The sequence below is a fragment of the Raphanus sativus genome, chromosome 9 (assembly GCF_000801105.2).
Source record: "Raphanus sativus cultivar WK10039 chromosome 9, ASM80110v3, whole genome shotgun sequence".
NCBI lineage: Eukaryota > Viridiplantae > Streptophyta > Magnoliopsida > Brassicales > Brassicaceae > Raphanus > Raphanus sativus.
The window spans coordinates 7,201,262-7,217,538 of NC_079519.1; the positions used below are offsets into that span (position 1 = coordinate 7,201,262).

Consider the following 16,277-nt stretch of genomic DNA (forward strand, 5'->3'; position numbering starts at 1 on the left):
TGTGCATATGATTATTATAAGAAACATCCAGAATGACCAGGTTCTTCAGAAAAAAAGACTAAAAACAAAATAAAACTTTTCAATGCATGTTATTATATGAAATATTAAGACATGTTGTCTCAACACTTGGTTACCCGGAAAACAAAATAAAACAGACCAAGATTCTAATTAATCAATTAAGTTAATCTAAGATGCAGAAATGTAACAACTCAATGTGAGTGAAGGTACTACCTGTTACACATAGATAAAATGAGTCATTCATTAATACATGAAGTAATCTATCGTTTTCAATAGACAATCATAAATACATACAGATATATGTACATGAGTTTCTAAGAGCTGCTCGGACCACTACTTCCCTCCAATCTGTGATGATCATTCCACTTCTTTCTGAGTTCTTCAAGAAAACCATATTTCGTCTCTTCAACTTTGCTGGGCTTCCATTGTTCGGTCAACGAGGCAAGCACAGCGACAGCATAGCTCATCTCGGGTCTCTGCTCGGGAGTTTTGGCGCAACAGTGACTGGCCAGTTTAGCCACTTCAGAAATGCTGCCTCGGTTCTCTTCAGTGATCTTTGACAAGTTTCATGAATCAGATAGCTATTTGGGGAACTTCATATCGTTTTTTGTCTATAGCTTTTTGTCCTGTTATTAGTTCCATCTGAATCACTCCAAAGATGTATACATCCAATTTTCTTGTAATCCTTCTTGTCACTGTAATAATAAAATGAGATATTATTTGTCCCATAAACCAAATATATTACAATTATAAAAGCATTTATGTATATGTGGCTGAGAATAAATAAAATATTGTGCTTGTATATTCCGGTGGAAGGTAACCCACTGTTCCAGTAAATTTATCGATTGTGAATGAATCTTTACCTTCAGCTGTTGACCGGAAAGCAAAATAAAACAGATCAAGATTTTAATTAATCAATTAAGTTAATCCAAGATGCAGAAATGTCACAACTCAACGTGAGTGAAAGTCATAACATAAGAAATTTTTTAAAATAAATATTGTTTATTTGTTGAAAAATATTATTTAGAGCTTAATATATTTTAAGTATTTGATTGTTAAAATACTATATTTTGCTTTTGTTTTGCTTTTGTCTTTTTATTTTGTTTTTTCCTTTTATTTATCTAAACTTTTTTACATAATTTGTTTGAATTTTTTAAACGAGGTCAACAACACCTTCAAATCTGGTACTTCCAAATCAGAACAACCCATTTGCTCATATAGAGATTTATATGGACAGAAATTTAAACTCCCTTTTCATTAATTTATGACCCATTCGTTGAGATTTGCAAGATTATGCCATTGAGAGTTTTTTTTTCAAAAGGTTCAGTGAAGAATTACTAGTGAAGAATTAAACTTAATTAATTGTTATATAAAATAATATTTTTGCTCAATCTACAAGAATTAAATAACAAACAAAAATCAGTTATGATTAGGAAAAGGTATGAAATATGTTGTTAAAGTTCTGTGAAGGACTGTTGACGTCTCTAGGAAGTAACTCACAATTTTCAGTTTACCTCCTCTGTCACGAGCATTAGAATCTTAACACTGTCCACTGAAAGTCTGAAAATCACAGAGTGACATGCACACAACTAACTACACAAGTAACAGTAATCAGACTTTATAGAAAACTCAAAAATCGCATTGCCAAAATAATTAAACTGCAGGTTCAGTAACCCCCATGAGATAAATTGTTCAGACACAGAGAAAAAAAAAGAGAAACACGAAATTTAAGTTTGTTGACCGACACCAAACTAATGACATCAAAAACAAGTTTTCAGAGGAGCTTATAAGAGAACAAGCCCAAGTTCCGATGGCTTCAATGCACTTCTCAAACGGTAATTATAGAGATAGTAGTGAAGCTGACCATCTCCCGGACCAAACTTCAACTCTTTCAAGAAGCTCTCATTGTGCATCACATCCAGCGCGTTGAACACGTCAAACCCCTTCTGCTTAGAGACGATCAGCGCATCATTCATCAGCTGAAGAAACGAGGTCTGCGTGGCGACGTTGTAGTAGGAATAAGCAGCTTTCAGCGTCGTGTAGTTCGGGTTACCAAGAATAGTCGACGGGAGGGTGTAGAAACTGCAGAAGTCGGTGACATCGTGAGTCTCAGGGCTTTCAACCAAGTAACTGTCCACAACATCTTCCCTCGGGAGAAGCCAATGCTCAACATCGTTCTCATCAAAGTCAGTCGCCACACCAAACTGCCCAAGGTAGTTCCTCAGCAACCGCGTAACAGCGGGGACATCAAGCAGTTCCATTTTCCTGAAACCCGGAGTGACCGGCGCTTCCGGTAGCTTGTAAAGCTTGATGGTCCTGCTCATCGTCATCCTCGCACCGAGCCTCGAAAACCCGACATCGATCAGCTTCTTCGGGTTAAGCGACCTGTGCCAGTACTGACACGTGGTGATCGGCGTGGGAAGCACGACACCCGCCGTGTACGCCGCCTGCCAGATATTCTCCAAGTGAACCCTCCTAGTCACCTCCTTGATCATCACGGGGGCGAGCCTCTTGGACCTAAGCTTCTTGTGAACGCACAAGAAATTGATCTCAGCCATCTTGACAACCACTTCACCGACCCTGATCCTCGCGGGGATACCGCTGATGAAAGCAACCAGCTTCTTGGATGTCTTGGCGCGGACTCCGATGTGCCAGCTCTGGTAGTAGCCAGGGGGACGGAGCGCCCAGCTGAGAAACTCCTTGGAGTAGTTGAAACGGAACATGTTCTCGTCGTCTTCGACGTAGTTGTTCTTGAGGAGGTTGTACACCTCGGAGCAGATGTCGTCAGAGGTCATGTCGCAGGTGGTCCATTCGTAGACGGAAGGGAGGTTGTAGGGCTCCTGCTTGACTTCGGATAAGGGCGTAGCGGGCTCGATTGGGCCTTCGGGTAAAGAAGTGTCGCCGATGTCTTTGAACTGGCCCACGGGCTGTGTCTCCCAGAACTTGTGGGTTTTTGAGTCTGACATTGATTCTTGGAAGCGTCGGACTATGGTTTCGAGTGACGTGTCGTCCTTGGATTCGACGATTTGGTTCTCTTCTGGTGGTGGATTGTTGTCTGCCATTTTCCTATGATTACAACAGCTTAAAAATCACTAATGCATTTCTAATAAACTATTTTAAATTGTCACATCGATAAGTCTAACACGAGATCGAACTCAGAACAATGAATCTAGGGAGATCGAGCTCAGATCTTACGGTATTGAGATCAGGCGAGAAAAGAGGACTCACTGATTTTGGTCGAAGAGGAAGACTCTTTTGTAGATGCTCGCCGATTTCAGATCTTCGGATATCGGATCTCTTTGATTCGAGATCAAGGAGATTATTAGGGTTGGAGGACGGAGTGAAGTCTTGTTTGTGAGAGGAGAAAAGAATAAAGGGGAAGACGACGAAGGCGTGAGGTTTGATGTTATTGGCCAATGGGGGCCGGATAGAATCTTATAATTCTAAGCTTATTTCATTTTGCACCCTCTTAATTCCTTTTTTATTTTGATTTTTACCCACCCTCTTTATCAATGGTCCTTTTATTTGTCTTCAATTAAATACAATCACCACTAAAAAAGTCTCAACACACATTGTATTTACCACTAAAAGTCTCAAACACACATGAACATCTTACAAGTATTCAAACGTCGGAGTAGTTAAAAACTGATTAGATGTTCATCCCACCTGATAAGTTATATATAAATTAAATACATAATCAAGTTTAGCAAATACTGCAATTGCTATTCAACTAAGTTTAATACAAACAATATAAAGAATAAGTTGCTTGACTAATTTGTTGATGGAAATTTTCAGTTGACAATTCTTTTTTGAAGTAATAATAGTTTAATAAACTTAATTACTTTATGAAGTTGTCATTTTTATTATCAACAAATTAAAAATTCATAGAACACATTAAATATTTATCTTTGTGAAATTTTGTTTTCTTTCTAAAATTGTCATTTTAAAGTAATTGAGGGAGTAAGTATATTTTCACTATTGCTAAAAGCTATAACTAAAATATACATACGAATGAATATACGATGACTTCAAATCTCCTTCGTAGTTAAACAAAACAAATCCCAACAAAATAAATTTAGAAAAAAGAATCAAAAGCAAAACTATAAAGAAAAGAAAAAGTAGCAAATTTTCTAGTTTCTCCAATATAGAGCCGAAGACTACTACTACATAGTTAATAACTTCCTAACAAGCACGACATGTTTTTTCTCTAACAGATGGATGGATCATCAATGGTGGTGAAACCTTTCGCTGGAGAATTGAAGATTCTCGATTCCTTTGACCGCAGAGTCGTAATGTTTTCTGGTGGAACCAGACCTCTTCCCTTCCGGCGTTGTAACCACCGGTGTGTTTCTTAATCCGCCGCCCGCACGGGATTTCTGTAGCTCCTCCGATGTTAATCTTCTTGATGATCCTGCTGATTGCGCGAACACCGACGAGCTATGCATCTGTTAAAAACATTGTGAAAAATTATTTACTGTCTTTTTAAAATAATTACAAGAATAACAATTTACAATACCAAAAAAAAAAATGAATCCCATCAGAAGAAAATAATACATGAAATATGAAAAGAACAAATAAAATTCTGTACCAATTTTTGAAGTCCCCACTTAAAGAAAATGTCATTTACACCACCAATAAAAACGAGATTTTCTAAGGTTGTTTGTGTTTTTTAAAAAAAAAATTCATTTTCCCATTTGAAAGCAGGGAACTTAATTAGCTGATTGATTTGGAATGCTGACAAGTTTTGAAGTTTTAAAAATATGCTACATAAGTAGAAAACTTCCTTTTGATTAAAAAGAAATCAACATTTTCTAGCCCCTAAAATGTCAATTTTACAATAAAAATGTTTTAGAAAATTAAGTTATGCACGTGGGTGGTTTTCTTTCAGTAACTTGACATTTCAAATGTTAAGAATCTGTTTTACAACTTGGAGCTATTAGATTTGCTAAAAAAAACTCTTTAATTCTAGAGAGCAATTGTTTTCATACCATAGGGGCTGCTCTAATAGATGTTGACAAGTTGCCAGAGTTGTCAAACGTTCTCCTTCTTGATGAATCCATCGGTGGCCTTCCTCCATCTTCCTCCCCTTCAAGTAAACACCACCAAACAAACAATCAAACAAAAGTGCTAAAAAAACTTGCCACGTTTTTTAAAAGCTTTAAACATTCAATTGTTGTATAAACGTCCTCTAAAAAGTTCACCTGCGTAGGTCAATCCTGGAGGCAAAGCCGCACTGGTTCCAGCTGCAGGACTTACCAGACCACGGGATGGAGGAGCTGTTAGTTGTGATTGTTGATACTTTAATATGGTCCAGTCAAAGACATAATCGAACTGAAACCCTGCGAGATAAAGAAAACATGTAAAGAAAAAGTGTGGATTTGGGAAGAACAGGGAAAGAAAGAGAGAGAACCTTCGCGGATAAAGAGATCTCTGAATATTCTTTTGAGATAACCGTAATCTGGTTTATCATCGAACCGAAGCGAGCGGCAGTAATGGAAGTAAGATGCGAACTCTGATGGGTAACCACGGCATAAAGACTGGAGCAAAAAATGAGCAACTTGTTAATGAAAAAGAAGAAGAAGAATTTGTGGAAGGAGAAGTTTAGTTTTTTACCTCAATGGATGTAGAGACTTTCTTTTCGCTGATTCTCTCGTACTTCTGTTTCTTGGTTCCAGCTTTGAGTCCTTGCCATGGAAGACTTAGGAAGAAACAAAAGAAACATTGTATTAAAGAATGTGAAGAAACATTTGTAGGTGGGTGGATTAATACTACTCACCTTCCTTTAAGGAAATACATGAGAATGTAACCAAGAGATTCTAGGTCATCCCTTCGGCTTTGTTCTGTAGGGGATACAAAGGAAGACAAATATAAGGAAGACGAAATATCTAATATACAGCAGAGTTGTTGTCAAAGCTTTTTTACCAATTCCCAGGTGAGTATTCATACTAGCATATCTTGCAGTTCCAGTTAGATTCTTATTTTCTCTACAAAGTTAGAAAAAACAGTGTATCAGAGGTTAGAGAAGAAGAAGACTGATTACAAATCCAATCATATGTCACCTGTAAGGAATGTGCTGATGAGTAGTGTTATCCCTGTACTTCTTAGCAAGTCCAAAGTCGATAATGTATACCTTTTTAGACATAAAAAAGAAGGAGTCAGTCACTTCCCATATAATAACATTCAAAAGTGAAATGAGAAACCTGGTTTGCACGTCTTCCTAAACCCATGAGAAAATTGTCGGGCTTGAGATCACGGTGAAGGAAAGATTTGGAATGGAAATACTCAACACGGTTTATCTGAATATTAGAAAAGAAACATAAGAAAGTAAACACTAAACAAGTCTCTAAGAGAGAGGGAGATGGTACCATTTGATCAGCAAGCATGAGGACGGACTTGAGAGAAAGTTTTCTGCTACAGAAATTGAACAAGTCTTCAAGACTAGGACCAAGTAAATCCATGACCAGAACATTGTACTCTCCTTCAACACCAAACCACTTGATATTTGGCACACCAGCTGCCCCCCATAATTAAAAAGGTTATAAAAGAACTAAGTGAAAAAAAAAGAAAAAAAAAACAGAGAATGAAGAAGTGTTTATTACTTCCTCCCTGTAGAAGTTTGTATAACTTGGATTCATAGAGCAGCTGTGGATGTTTTGTCTTTGCATTTTCCTGCCAAGAAAATTAAGATTAGACTTATATAGCAGTAACAAATCAGCATACTTTTGTCACAAATTATATATAATGTTGAACTAATTCAAGTAACTTAGTAAGCTCTAGCAAATGTCATTTATATAAAGTAAAGAAGAGACATTGTCTCTAATATCTGTTAATCAAAACCAAATTTAGCAGCAAAGCAAGCAAAGAACTCACAAGCTTGATGGCGACTTCTTCATTGGTTTGAATATGAGTACCTAAAGAAACACCCACCAATGTTAGCAAGCAGAGGGTTTGAGAAAAAATCACAAAAAATGAGGTAAAAAAAGAAAAGAACGAACCGAGATGGATCTCTCCAAAAGAACCGCTTCCAATTTTCCGTCCGAGCCGAAACTTGTTTCCCACAAGACGCTCCATCCCTAACTAACTAAGGATGATAATCTTCTCAACCAACGATTCAGACTCCAAAGGTGAAAACTTTACCCTAACACACCAGAATCAGAGCAAATATCTCAATATTTCTGGGAAACTAGGGATGAGAACAGAGAAACCCATTAGTCATCGCGATCTGGGAACAAAAGGAATGTCTCTCTCTCTCTCTCTCTCTCTCTCTCTCTCTCTCTCTCTCTCTCTTCACGCGAATTGGAAACACGAGGCAAGGAAAGGAAGGTTTGATTGTTCTTTTTCTCAAAGTTTGGGTCTTTTCTTTTTCTTTCTTCTCTTTCCTTATTCTCAGCTGGTGCCCGGTTCCATTAAATTCCGGTTCGATTTAACCGGTAACCCGGTTAACAATAATGCTACGTTTAACACTTTCTATAATCATTTATTTCACTTTTCAAACGACACGTTATGTTAAAAACCTTCCTTTAGTGCTTCAGTAGATATAGGAGGAGGATATTTACCAATTTGAATTATAAATACCCAAATCGGTTCTTTGATTTTGTTTCGGTTTCCTTTGGGTAGATGAACGTACGGTACATCACGCGTGTTTAAAAATAAATTTTTTTTTTTTATCACCAGGAAAAAAGAAAAGAAATTGAATTAATTTGGATTGGCTTCGAGTGAGAAATGGGTCACCAAACGTGAGAGCTACGCGTGCCGTTTGTGACCGGTAAAGGTCATTTGCCACGTGACCTCACATCCCTCTAATGAGTAGGTCTACAGTTAATTCTCAATACAAATGCGATTCGCACGTGATTCGTTTTTTTTATCTCTCCCTATATTGACTTTACTGGTCTACATTCTAATCATACGTAGTACGAGGAAGATATTTAAATAATTGTACTCAGTTGTCGGTCGAAAATAAATAACTGTTCTCCAGTTTATGAGAGTGGGAAAGACGTGTCAGCCTTCAATGTGAGATAAGTACCTCTCCAAAGGTCAACGGTTGCCATTTTATTCATTTTGACCTTGAAAAGGTATTCGTATCTTTTATGCATTCAGATCTAAGGTATTTCATATTCGATGAGGAAAACTAACATTTTTTTTGCCTCGAAATCAGTAGTCTTTAAATGGAAACGATGGGGAAAAAGCTGAAACAAAAACTGAGATATGGATCTTCTAGGAACATGGAAGACAAGAGGTTCTTGGAAAATGGAAGCATCTTTCTAAAATAACTTATCGCCCATTGCAACGGTAAATCAGTTCCTAAATGCAGTTTTTCTTCTTATCAGATCCTTGAAGCCACCAATAACTTCAATTCCAGTTGTCTTATCACTTATGAGAGGAGCCATAATTGGTATAAAGGTATCATCCAAGACAAGTCTTACTTGATCAAAAGATTCTTGAAGTATAAAATTACAGGAGAAAGAATGGGCGAGGTTTACAATGACATTGTCTTGTCTGCTAAGATGAGTAACCACAACAACTTTCTTAGACTATCTGGATGCTGTCTCGAGTTTAATCTTCCGGTTATCCTGTTTGAAAATGCCGATCATGGGGTTCTGAATGATCGAGGAGTTTAAACTATATTGCCATGTAGTTTAAGGTTGAAGATTGTCAAAGAGATTGCAAATGCTGTGACTTATCTTCACATGGCCTTCCCTAAGATCATCATGCATAGAGTTATTATGCCAAGAAACATTGTCTTGGACAGGAACTTGACCAATTAGGATAAGGATATATTCCATATTTGTAGCTATCGTATATTTACATATTCTGTGATCCTCTTGTATATATACCGAACCTTGTGAATGAATACAATCAAGCTTTCCTAAATATTTCATGGTATCAGAGCAGAAAAGATTCTGACCTAATTTTTCTCGCCTCGTTCTTCTCCTCTAGTCGAAGAACATGTCGGCTGAAGCAAGTACCGTGACAAGCTCGCTCAGAGAGCCTGTCACACCTTACACACTCTATCACTCGGACAATCCTGGCGCGTTAATTACCTCAGTGCTTCTTCGTGGTGATAATTATTCCGAATGGGCGACAGAGTTAACCAACTCTCTCATGGCCAAGCAAAAGATCGGCTTTATTGATGGCTCGATCCCCAAACCCGACGCAAATCCTGATCAAGCTCGATGGATTGCTGCTAACTCTATGATTGTGGGGTGGATAAGAACGTCCATTGATCCGGCGATTCGATCCACAGTCACTCATGTCTCCGATGCTTCTAAGCTTTGGGACTCTCTCAAACGCAGATTCTCAGTCAACAATGGTGTTCGTAAACATCTACTCCAAGATGAGATTTCCAATTGTCGACAGGAAGGGAAACCAGTCCTGGAATACTTTGGAAAACTTTCCAAGCTTTGGGAAGAACTCCAAAATCTCAACAGCTCACCCTCTTGTTCGTGCGCTGCTGCTGCTACTCTAGAAAAAGAACGTGAAGACTCACGAGTTCATAAATTCATATTTGGTTTGGACGATGCACGCTTCAGCAATCTCCGCTCCCAAATCATTAATGAAGACCCATTACCGGATTTGAATTCGGTTTACTCTCGGGTCATTCGTGAAGAACAACATCATCTCACTGTCCGATCTCTCATCTCGTCACCTGCTTCTCTCGAGTCCTCTACGACGGCCTCAGGTAACATCCTATATCCTATTTCAAGCTACACTTCTGATGCTCATTTTTCTCCTAGCCATCGCGCTTTTGTCGCAGCCATAACAGCCTCCACCGAACCTCGGAGTTATAAGGAAGCAATGAAAGACAAAGTTTGGCGCGATTCTGTACATGACGAATATACAGCTATGGAGCTCAATCATGTTTGGGATGTTACCTCACTTCCTGCAGGAAAGAAAGCGATCGAATGTCAATGGATTCATAAGATCAAATATAACTCCGACGGAACGATCTATCGTCATAAATCGCGTTTGGTAGCCTGCGGAAATAGGCAAAAAGAGGGTGTGGATTACAAAGAAACTTTCGCACCAGTTGCGAAACCGAATACAGTACGGTCTCTATTGAAGGTCATTGCAGCCAAACAATGGGAAGTACACCAGATGGATGTGCATAATGCCTTCTTACATGGTGATCTGGAAGAAGAAGTTTACATGAAACTCCCTCCAGGTTATGAGGATCCGGATCCAACTAAAGTTTGTCGTCTCCGGAAGTCTATCTATGGTCTTAAACAATCTCCCCGATGCTGGTTCTCAAAACTCAGTAATGCTTTGATATCATACGGTTTCATTCAAAGCAAAGCTGATTACTCATTGTTTTGTTATAATCACGGAAAGATTACTCTCCATATACTGGTTTACGTTGACGATTTTATCATCACCAGTAATGATATATCTACTCTTCAGAAGTTTAAGAACTATCTCAGTGACTGCTTTCACATGAAAGATCTCGGCAAGCTTAAGTACTTTCTTGGTATAGAAGTTGCTCGCAATAAGGATGGTATCTTCTTATCTCAGCGCAAGTACGCTCTCGACATCATTGCAGAAACGGGGCTCTTGGCGTGCAAACCCTCTCTCGTCCCCATTGAACTAAATCACAAGCTCTCCAGCGAAGATGGGCCGTTATGCCCAACTCATGTTGCTTACCGTCGGTTGGTGGGACGATTGATTTATCTTACTTTTACCCGTCCTGAGCTCTGCTACACCGTTCACATCTTATCCCAGTTTATGAAAGCCCCGACAGTCAATCACTGGAACGCCGCTCTTCGCGTCGTTCGATACCTCAAGGGATGCCCAGGCCAAGGCGTATTCCTTCGTGCCGATGATAACTTACAGGTCACGGCATATTGTGATGCTGATTGGAGTACATGTCCCGACAGTCGTCGATCTCTCAGCGCTTACGTTGTTTCCCTTGGCTCGTCATCAGTATCATGGAAGACTAAGAAGCAAGATACGGTATCTATGTCCTCCGCAGAAGCTGAGTACAGATCAATGGCTTACACACTAAAGGAACTCAAGTGGTTTAAAGGGTTGCTTGAAGATCTTGGTTTTCCGCATCAGGGTCCTATGCGTTTGTTCTGCGACAGTAAAGCTGCTCTTCACATTGCTGCAAATCCTGTCTTCCATGAGCGTACTAAACATGTTGAACGAGACTGTCACTTCGTCCGAGATGCTGTTAAGACTCAGTTCATCACCACCGAGCACATCAAGACGAAGGAACAACCTGCTGATCTCCTTACTAAGGCGTTGCCTTCAACTACATTTCAATATCTTCTCTCCAAGTTAGAGCTTCAAGACATCTCACCTCCAACTTGAGGAGGGGTATTAGGATAAGGATATATTCCATATTTGTAGCTATCGTATATTTACATATTCTGTGATCCTCTTGTATATATACCGAACCTTGTGAATGAATACAATCAAGCTTTCCTAAATATTTCATGACCGCCAAGTTTTCCGATCTCTCAATGTCAATAACTCTCCCGGAGGGAAAGTCAAGAATAGAAGTTGATTTCGGTGATAGTATCAGTAGGGTACCTTGATCCATCATACGCTTACACAAAAGTAGTGACAGAATATACACATGTGTACAGCTTTGGAGTCTTGTTAATGGTTTTTCTCACTGGCAAAGCTGCTCTAGTCTCCACTAGCTCTGGTGGTAACCCCCAAGGTATTATAAGATATGTGAAAGGTTTATATGATAAAAGAAACCTTGATGAAGTAATTGATCCAATGTTAATGAAAAACATCACATCTGCCCAAAAACTGAAGCTTGAATCATGTGTTACACTTTCTCTGAGCTCAAACGGATCCACAATCATTTTAGAGATCCTCTGATCTAAACATTATTTTCTCACCCGGCATCTATCTATTGTGTTATGTTTTATGTGATCATATTATTAATTCTTAAATAAAATAATGATTTTGAAACGGTGTTACAATGTAAATAAAAGGTTATTACAACCTTAAAAGTGATGTAAAGTTAAATTATTTGAAATGAGTACAAGTTGTACCCATGTTAAAGAATCACCCAAGGATCAGAGGTGACAAAAAGAACATTGAATGATCAGATCAGGAAAAAGAAATGAGAAATTAGTTTCTCGGACTTGGAAGACCCATGCAAATTAGTCTAGGAGAGACACGAATCTTTGGACTGGGCCTTGGCGAAGGTATTGGACCAAATAATCCCATCTTTCCGTTGACCACACGAGGAGAAAGGTTGACTTGTTCAAGCGCCCGGATCTGCAAATCCATAGGGTAGTCTCGCACACACCCGATTCTAGGCCCATTTCCGGTACTCCATTTGCACATAAAACGTTTTTGTTCTCTGGAATCCTGTACCGGCGGTTCAACCGGAACGACCGTGGTTTCATCTTGACCGTCAGATTTTGACGGTTTAGTGCTTCCATCATTAGAGACAATATACTTATCATCGTCAATAGGATTCAACTGAACAAACAAAATTTAATCATCAATAATATGTACTTAAACTAAATTTAAATGAAAATCATATCCTTTCATTTTTATAATCACCTTGACGTTAGTAAGATCCACATTGTTTTCTTTTAAGAACCCAATAAATTCTTGAAAATTCTCTTCCGTCGGGCGATAATGACCACTGTATGACCACACAGCTTCTACAACTCCGCCGTGTGAAACAATTCTACCGGCGGCAGTAATGGCGGCACCGGAGAGAAAACTCGAATGTTGAAACCGACCTTTTTCCTTCTGACCAATGTATAGTTTTCTTGTCGTGCTTAACACGAAGATCCACTTTGTTCCTTCGATGGTCTCAACGAGGTTCTTGTTTTGTCGGTAGACTAGTTTCCCTCCTTCCACTACAACTTCGTATGCTTGTCTCTCTTTCTGTTAATATAACCCAACCGAACCATAAACTAAATTTGGATATTCTTATTTGGTAACCTGAATTAACCGAGTTACTATGAATACATACCGGACCAAGGTAAGTGATGCATTGTCGTTGAAGAAGAGTTCTTGGACAATTGGTGAGATTCACTTGCCTGCCCTCTCCAATGTCTAACCTTTGGTAACATTCAAAATGTTTGCCATCGAATCAGCTAAATTAATTGCGAAAAAATTGAAATATTTTTCGACCAAGTTTGTGTGAAATTTACCAGAAGAAAAATGGCTGACTACTCTCGCTTACTGACCAAACATCGTAGTATAAGTGTAAGTTATGCCCGTACCGATGACGTGGATCAATCTATATATAAAAAAACATTATTATATATCCAAGCATAATACAGTACAGTAGTTGTCAAAAAAAGGTAAACTAAATAAAGCATAAACTTACAGCTTCTAACCAATGTCGCAAAGCTAGTTTCTGGGCTTTATCATCTTTCAACAAGCCTTTCCCTACCTATAAAACATAACATACAATCAATTTATGATAAAGTATGATATTAACTATGCAAGAAATTATAAAAATGTTCTGTGACCAATTTCACAGTAAATTACCTTTGCTGCTTTTGTTCCAGCTCTTGCCCACCTAGACACAGCCGTCTGGTTGGTTCGGTTCGGTTTTAACGATGCCAATTTCAATTCTTTCCACCTAAACCAAACGTAATTTCATATCACATATCCGGTTTTTGTAGATTTTAACTTGTAAAGATTATAACTTGACGTACCATAATTCTTCAACAACTACTGCACAGTCAGCGAGATTTCGACGCGTTCGGTAACTCTTGTAAACCTTTTGTAACGTAACAGCGGCAGCGTCAAGCTCGGTTGATGGTCTCGGAGACCAAAACGGTGGGGGTTGTGGTAAACTTAACGCCGTTAAACTCCCTGAGATTCCCATTTTGCCCCAGTTCCTACGTTTTGGAGACGAGACTGCTTCTTCTTCCTTGTGCTCTACCTGGACTAGAGTTGTGAACGAGAGACTCCTCTCAAGAACCATGTTATCTGGTTTAGGACCCTTCAGGTTTACACATTTTCTCGTTTTGACCCCAAAATTCTCATCTTTGTATTTGTTCCCCTTCTCGACCAAATCTTTGAACGATAAAGTCTTCTCCAGATACATTTTTACTGGGCTTTTCAGAAGTCTCGGTGTTTCGCACTCTTGCGAATCTTTCTTGAAACTGTTGCCTCTTTGTAAGTACCCAAGAGATAAAGCCATGAACGCTACCTGTAAAGAACTAAAAGTAATGATTCAGACAAGAGACGAGAAAGGAAACTGGTTTCAGTTGAAATCCGAAGGTTGAGGAATATACTTACACTATATACGATGTAAAGAGGTTTCGTGGAACGCTGTTATCTTTTTACTCGCGGAAAAAAGAGAGACCAATTAGAGACAAAAGAAGAACTCTGTTTCTGATAATGTCTCTTCTTTGCCCTCTGTCTTCTATATATATATATAAGTTATTATGTATTAATTGATAAATAAAATATGACGTAATTATTAGATTTTCTTCACAAAAGTTTGGGATACGCAGTAACGCAGTGAAGATTTTTCTAAGTCTTAATTCAAAGTTTTAACGTTTTCCTCTGATTTATAAAACATACTAGCGTGTGGGTCATCTTTGAATACGTCCGCGTATGGGTTAGATAATCGTACTCACGACTTATCTTCTACAATTTTATAACACTACTAGAAGTATACATATACTATTGCATAACATACCTGAAGCAATATTTGAGCGTGTGTTATATACGCACGGCGTTACGCATGTAACATGCGTGGAGCATCTTTGAATACGTCGCTATATTATATTGTTGCGTACCACAACATATATACTTTTTTTTTGAGAAAAGAGTTTAGACCCTGTTCGTTTGTACATCTGAAAGATGTATCCAAATGATCCATCTGGATGCTTTATCCAGATGCTCCATCTGGATGTTGTTCGTCTCTGCATTTCGTTTATCTATCTAGATGAATCATTTCAATGCAACTATGTTTGTTTGCTTTTATCAACTTGCATCTACATCGAGATGAACTTGTTACTACAATAATTAAAATTGACTTGTTTTAAAAAATTTGGCAGGAATTTACATTTTCTAAGTTTTGGCAAAAAATGTGCTTTTTCGTTATGACGGAAAATTATGTTTTTCCGGTTTTTGACGGAAAATTGCATTTTTTGGTTTTGACGAAAAATTGTGTTTTCCAGTTTTGACCTAGATGGATCACCCAGATGAGCAAACGAACAGCACCTTATACATTTACTTGATAAAATGTTAGCAATTGTATACATTGTCTATATTTTTTTTTGAGAAATAAATTCTCTATATATTACATGCTAACTTATGATTACAGATGTGATATACGCACGGCGTTACGTATGAATCGTGGCATTTTGAATATGTCGTCCTTCTTTGTTATACAATGTTGTCGTCCTTCCAGCTTATGTGCATTTCCGAATTTCCTGTTCCGATCATGATAACTGCCTGCTAGTTAATAATTTTTCCGTCAACGGATTCGCGTTTTATTTCTGTTTTGGATCATCGGTAAATATTCTTGGTTTGTGCGGTTTTCCCATTAAAACAAACAGGTGTCTATTGAATAAGTATCCCTCCATTTCGATTTAATTGTTGTCGCGGGAAAATTTTTCGTTTCAAAATAACTGTCGTTTTAGAGTTTCAATATAAAATTTATTAAAAAGATTCTTTAATTTATTTTTCTGTTGGTTGAAATGTGGTTAGATGTATAGGTAATTATATTTTTATCTTGAAAATATACAAAATCATATATTTTTAATACGTGTGTATAAATATAGAACGATAATTAAAATGAAACGAATGGAGTATATAAGAGAAAGAAAATAATACTCCCTCTGTTTCTGAATAAGTGTCATTTTAGAGTTGTGCACACGGATTAAGAAATCATTAAATTTTGCATATTTTTCATACAAAAACATCGTTACCCATACATCTCAACCAATAGAAAAATAAAATACAGAATAAAGTTAATAAATTTTGCATTGAAACGCTAAACCGACACTTATTTTGCAACGAAAAAAAATCTCTACAACAACACTTAATATGAAACGGAGGAAGTATTGTATTTTGTTTCTATCGTATCTCGGTACTATGTTAAGAAGACTACACTTTTTCCAAGTACTATGTTAAGACTACACTTTTTCCAAGTTATGTTAAGACTACACTTTTTTACAAATATTATGCTAAGAATACACCTGTAAATATAATTGTGAAATAAAATAATCATGTTAAATTAATCTCCTGTGAGCTGCTGAGCTGGTTATATCTGAAGATTGGACTTATTTTATCTTAATAGCGACATGATAACAAAA

General features: G+C 37.8%; 3 protein-coding genes and 1 long non-coding RNA gene across 6 annotated transcripts; 1 reads left to right on the forward strand and 3 right to left on the reverse strand.

Moving 5' to 3' along the window:
- Nucleotides 1–1,620: 1,620 nt before the first annotated feature.
- On the reverse strand, nt 1,621–3,423 carry LOC108828544 (glycylpeptide N-tetradecanoyltransferase 1). Its single transcript, XM_018602271.2, has 2 exons — nt 3,247–3,423; nt 1,621–3,084 (listed from the first exon to the last, which is right to left on the reverse strand). The coding sequence occupies exon 2, from the start codon at nt 3,078–3,080 to the stop codon at nt 1,803–1,805; it is 1,278 nt and encodes a 425-aa protein (XP_018457773.1). The 5' UTR covers nt 3,081–3,084; nt 3,247–3,423; the 3' UTR covers nt 1,621–1,802.
- Nucleotides 3,424–4,041: 618 nt separating this feature from the next.
- LOC108823373 (casein kinase 1-like protein 12) lies at nt 4,042–7,353 on the reverse strand. 2 transcript variants are annotated; one of them, XM_018596553.2, is made up of 13 exons: nt 7,014–7,353; nt 6,889–6,929; nt 6,618–6,687; nt 6,384–6,532; nt 6,219–6,314; nt 6,078–6,148; nt 5,941–6,002; nt 5,795–5,858; nt 5,632–5,716; nt 5,429–5,555; nt 5,220–5,357; nt 5,007–5,104; nt 4,042–4,463 (listed from the first exon to the last, which is right to left on the reverse strand). In XM_018596553.2, exons 1-13 carry the CDS (start codon nt 7,087–7,089, stop codon nt 4,245–4,247), a joined length of 1,296 nt encoding a protein of 431 aa, XP_018452055.2. In that variant the 5' UTR covers nt 7,090–7,353; the 3' UTR covers nt 4,042–4,244. The 2 variants fall into 2 exon arrangements, with proteins under 2 accessions (XP_018452055.2, XP_056851417.1); XM_056995437.1 differs by having other exon boundaries at nt 6,889–7,353.
- A 629-nt stretch (nt 7,354–7,982) lies between these two features.
- Nucleotides 7,983–8,889, forward strand: LOC108824632 (uncharacterized). Of its 2 annotated transcripts, none has more exons than XR_008938418.1 (2): nt 7,983–8,090; nt 8,177–8,889. It is a non-coding gene; the product is annotated as an uncharacterized LOC108824632 (long non-coding RNA). The 2 variants fall into 2 exon arrangements; XR_008938417.1 differs by having other exon boundaries at nt 7,993–8,090; nt 8,174–8,889.
- Nucleotides 8,890–11,906: 3,017 nt separating this feature from the next.
- On the reverse strand, nt 11,907–14,402 carry LOC108827157 (IQ domain-containing protein IQM5). Its single transcript, XM_018600504.2, has 8 exons — nt 14,248–14,402; nt 13,659–14,158; nt 13,489–13,582; nt 13,325–13,390; nt 13,146–13,234; nt 12,965–13,052; nt 12,544–12,876; nt 11,907–12,459 (listed from the first exon to the last, which is right to left on the reverse strand). The coding sequence occupies exons 2-8, from the start codon at nt 14,147–14,149 to the stop codon at nt 12,103–12,105; spliced, it is 1,518 nt and encodes a 505-aa protein (XP_018456006.1). The 5' UTR covers nt 14,150–14,158; nt 14,248–14,402; the 3' UTR covers nt 11,907–12,102.
- Nucleotides 14,403–16,277: the final 1,875 nt, after the last annotated feature.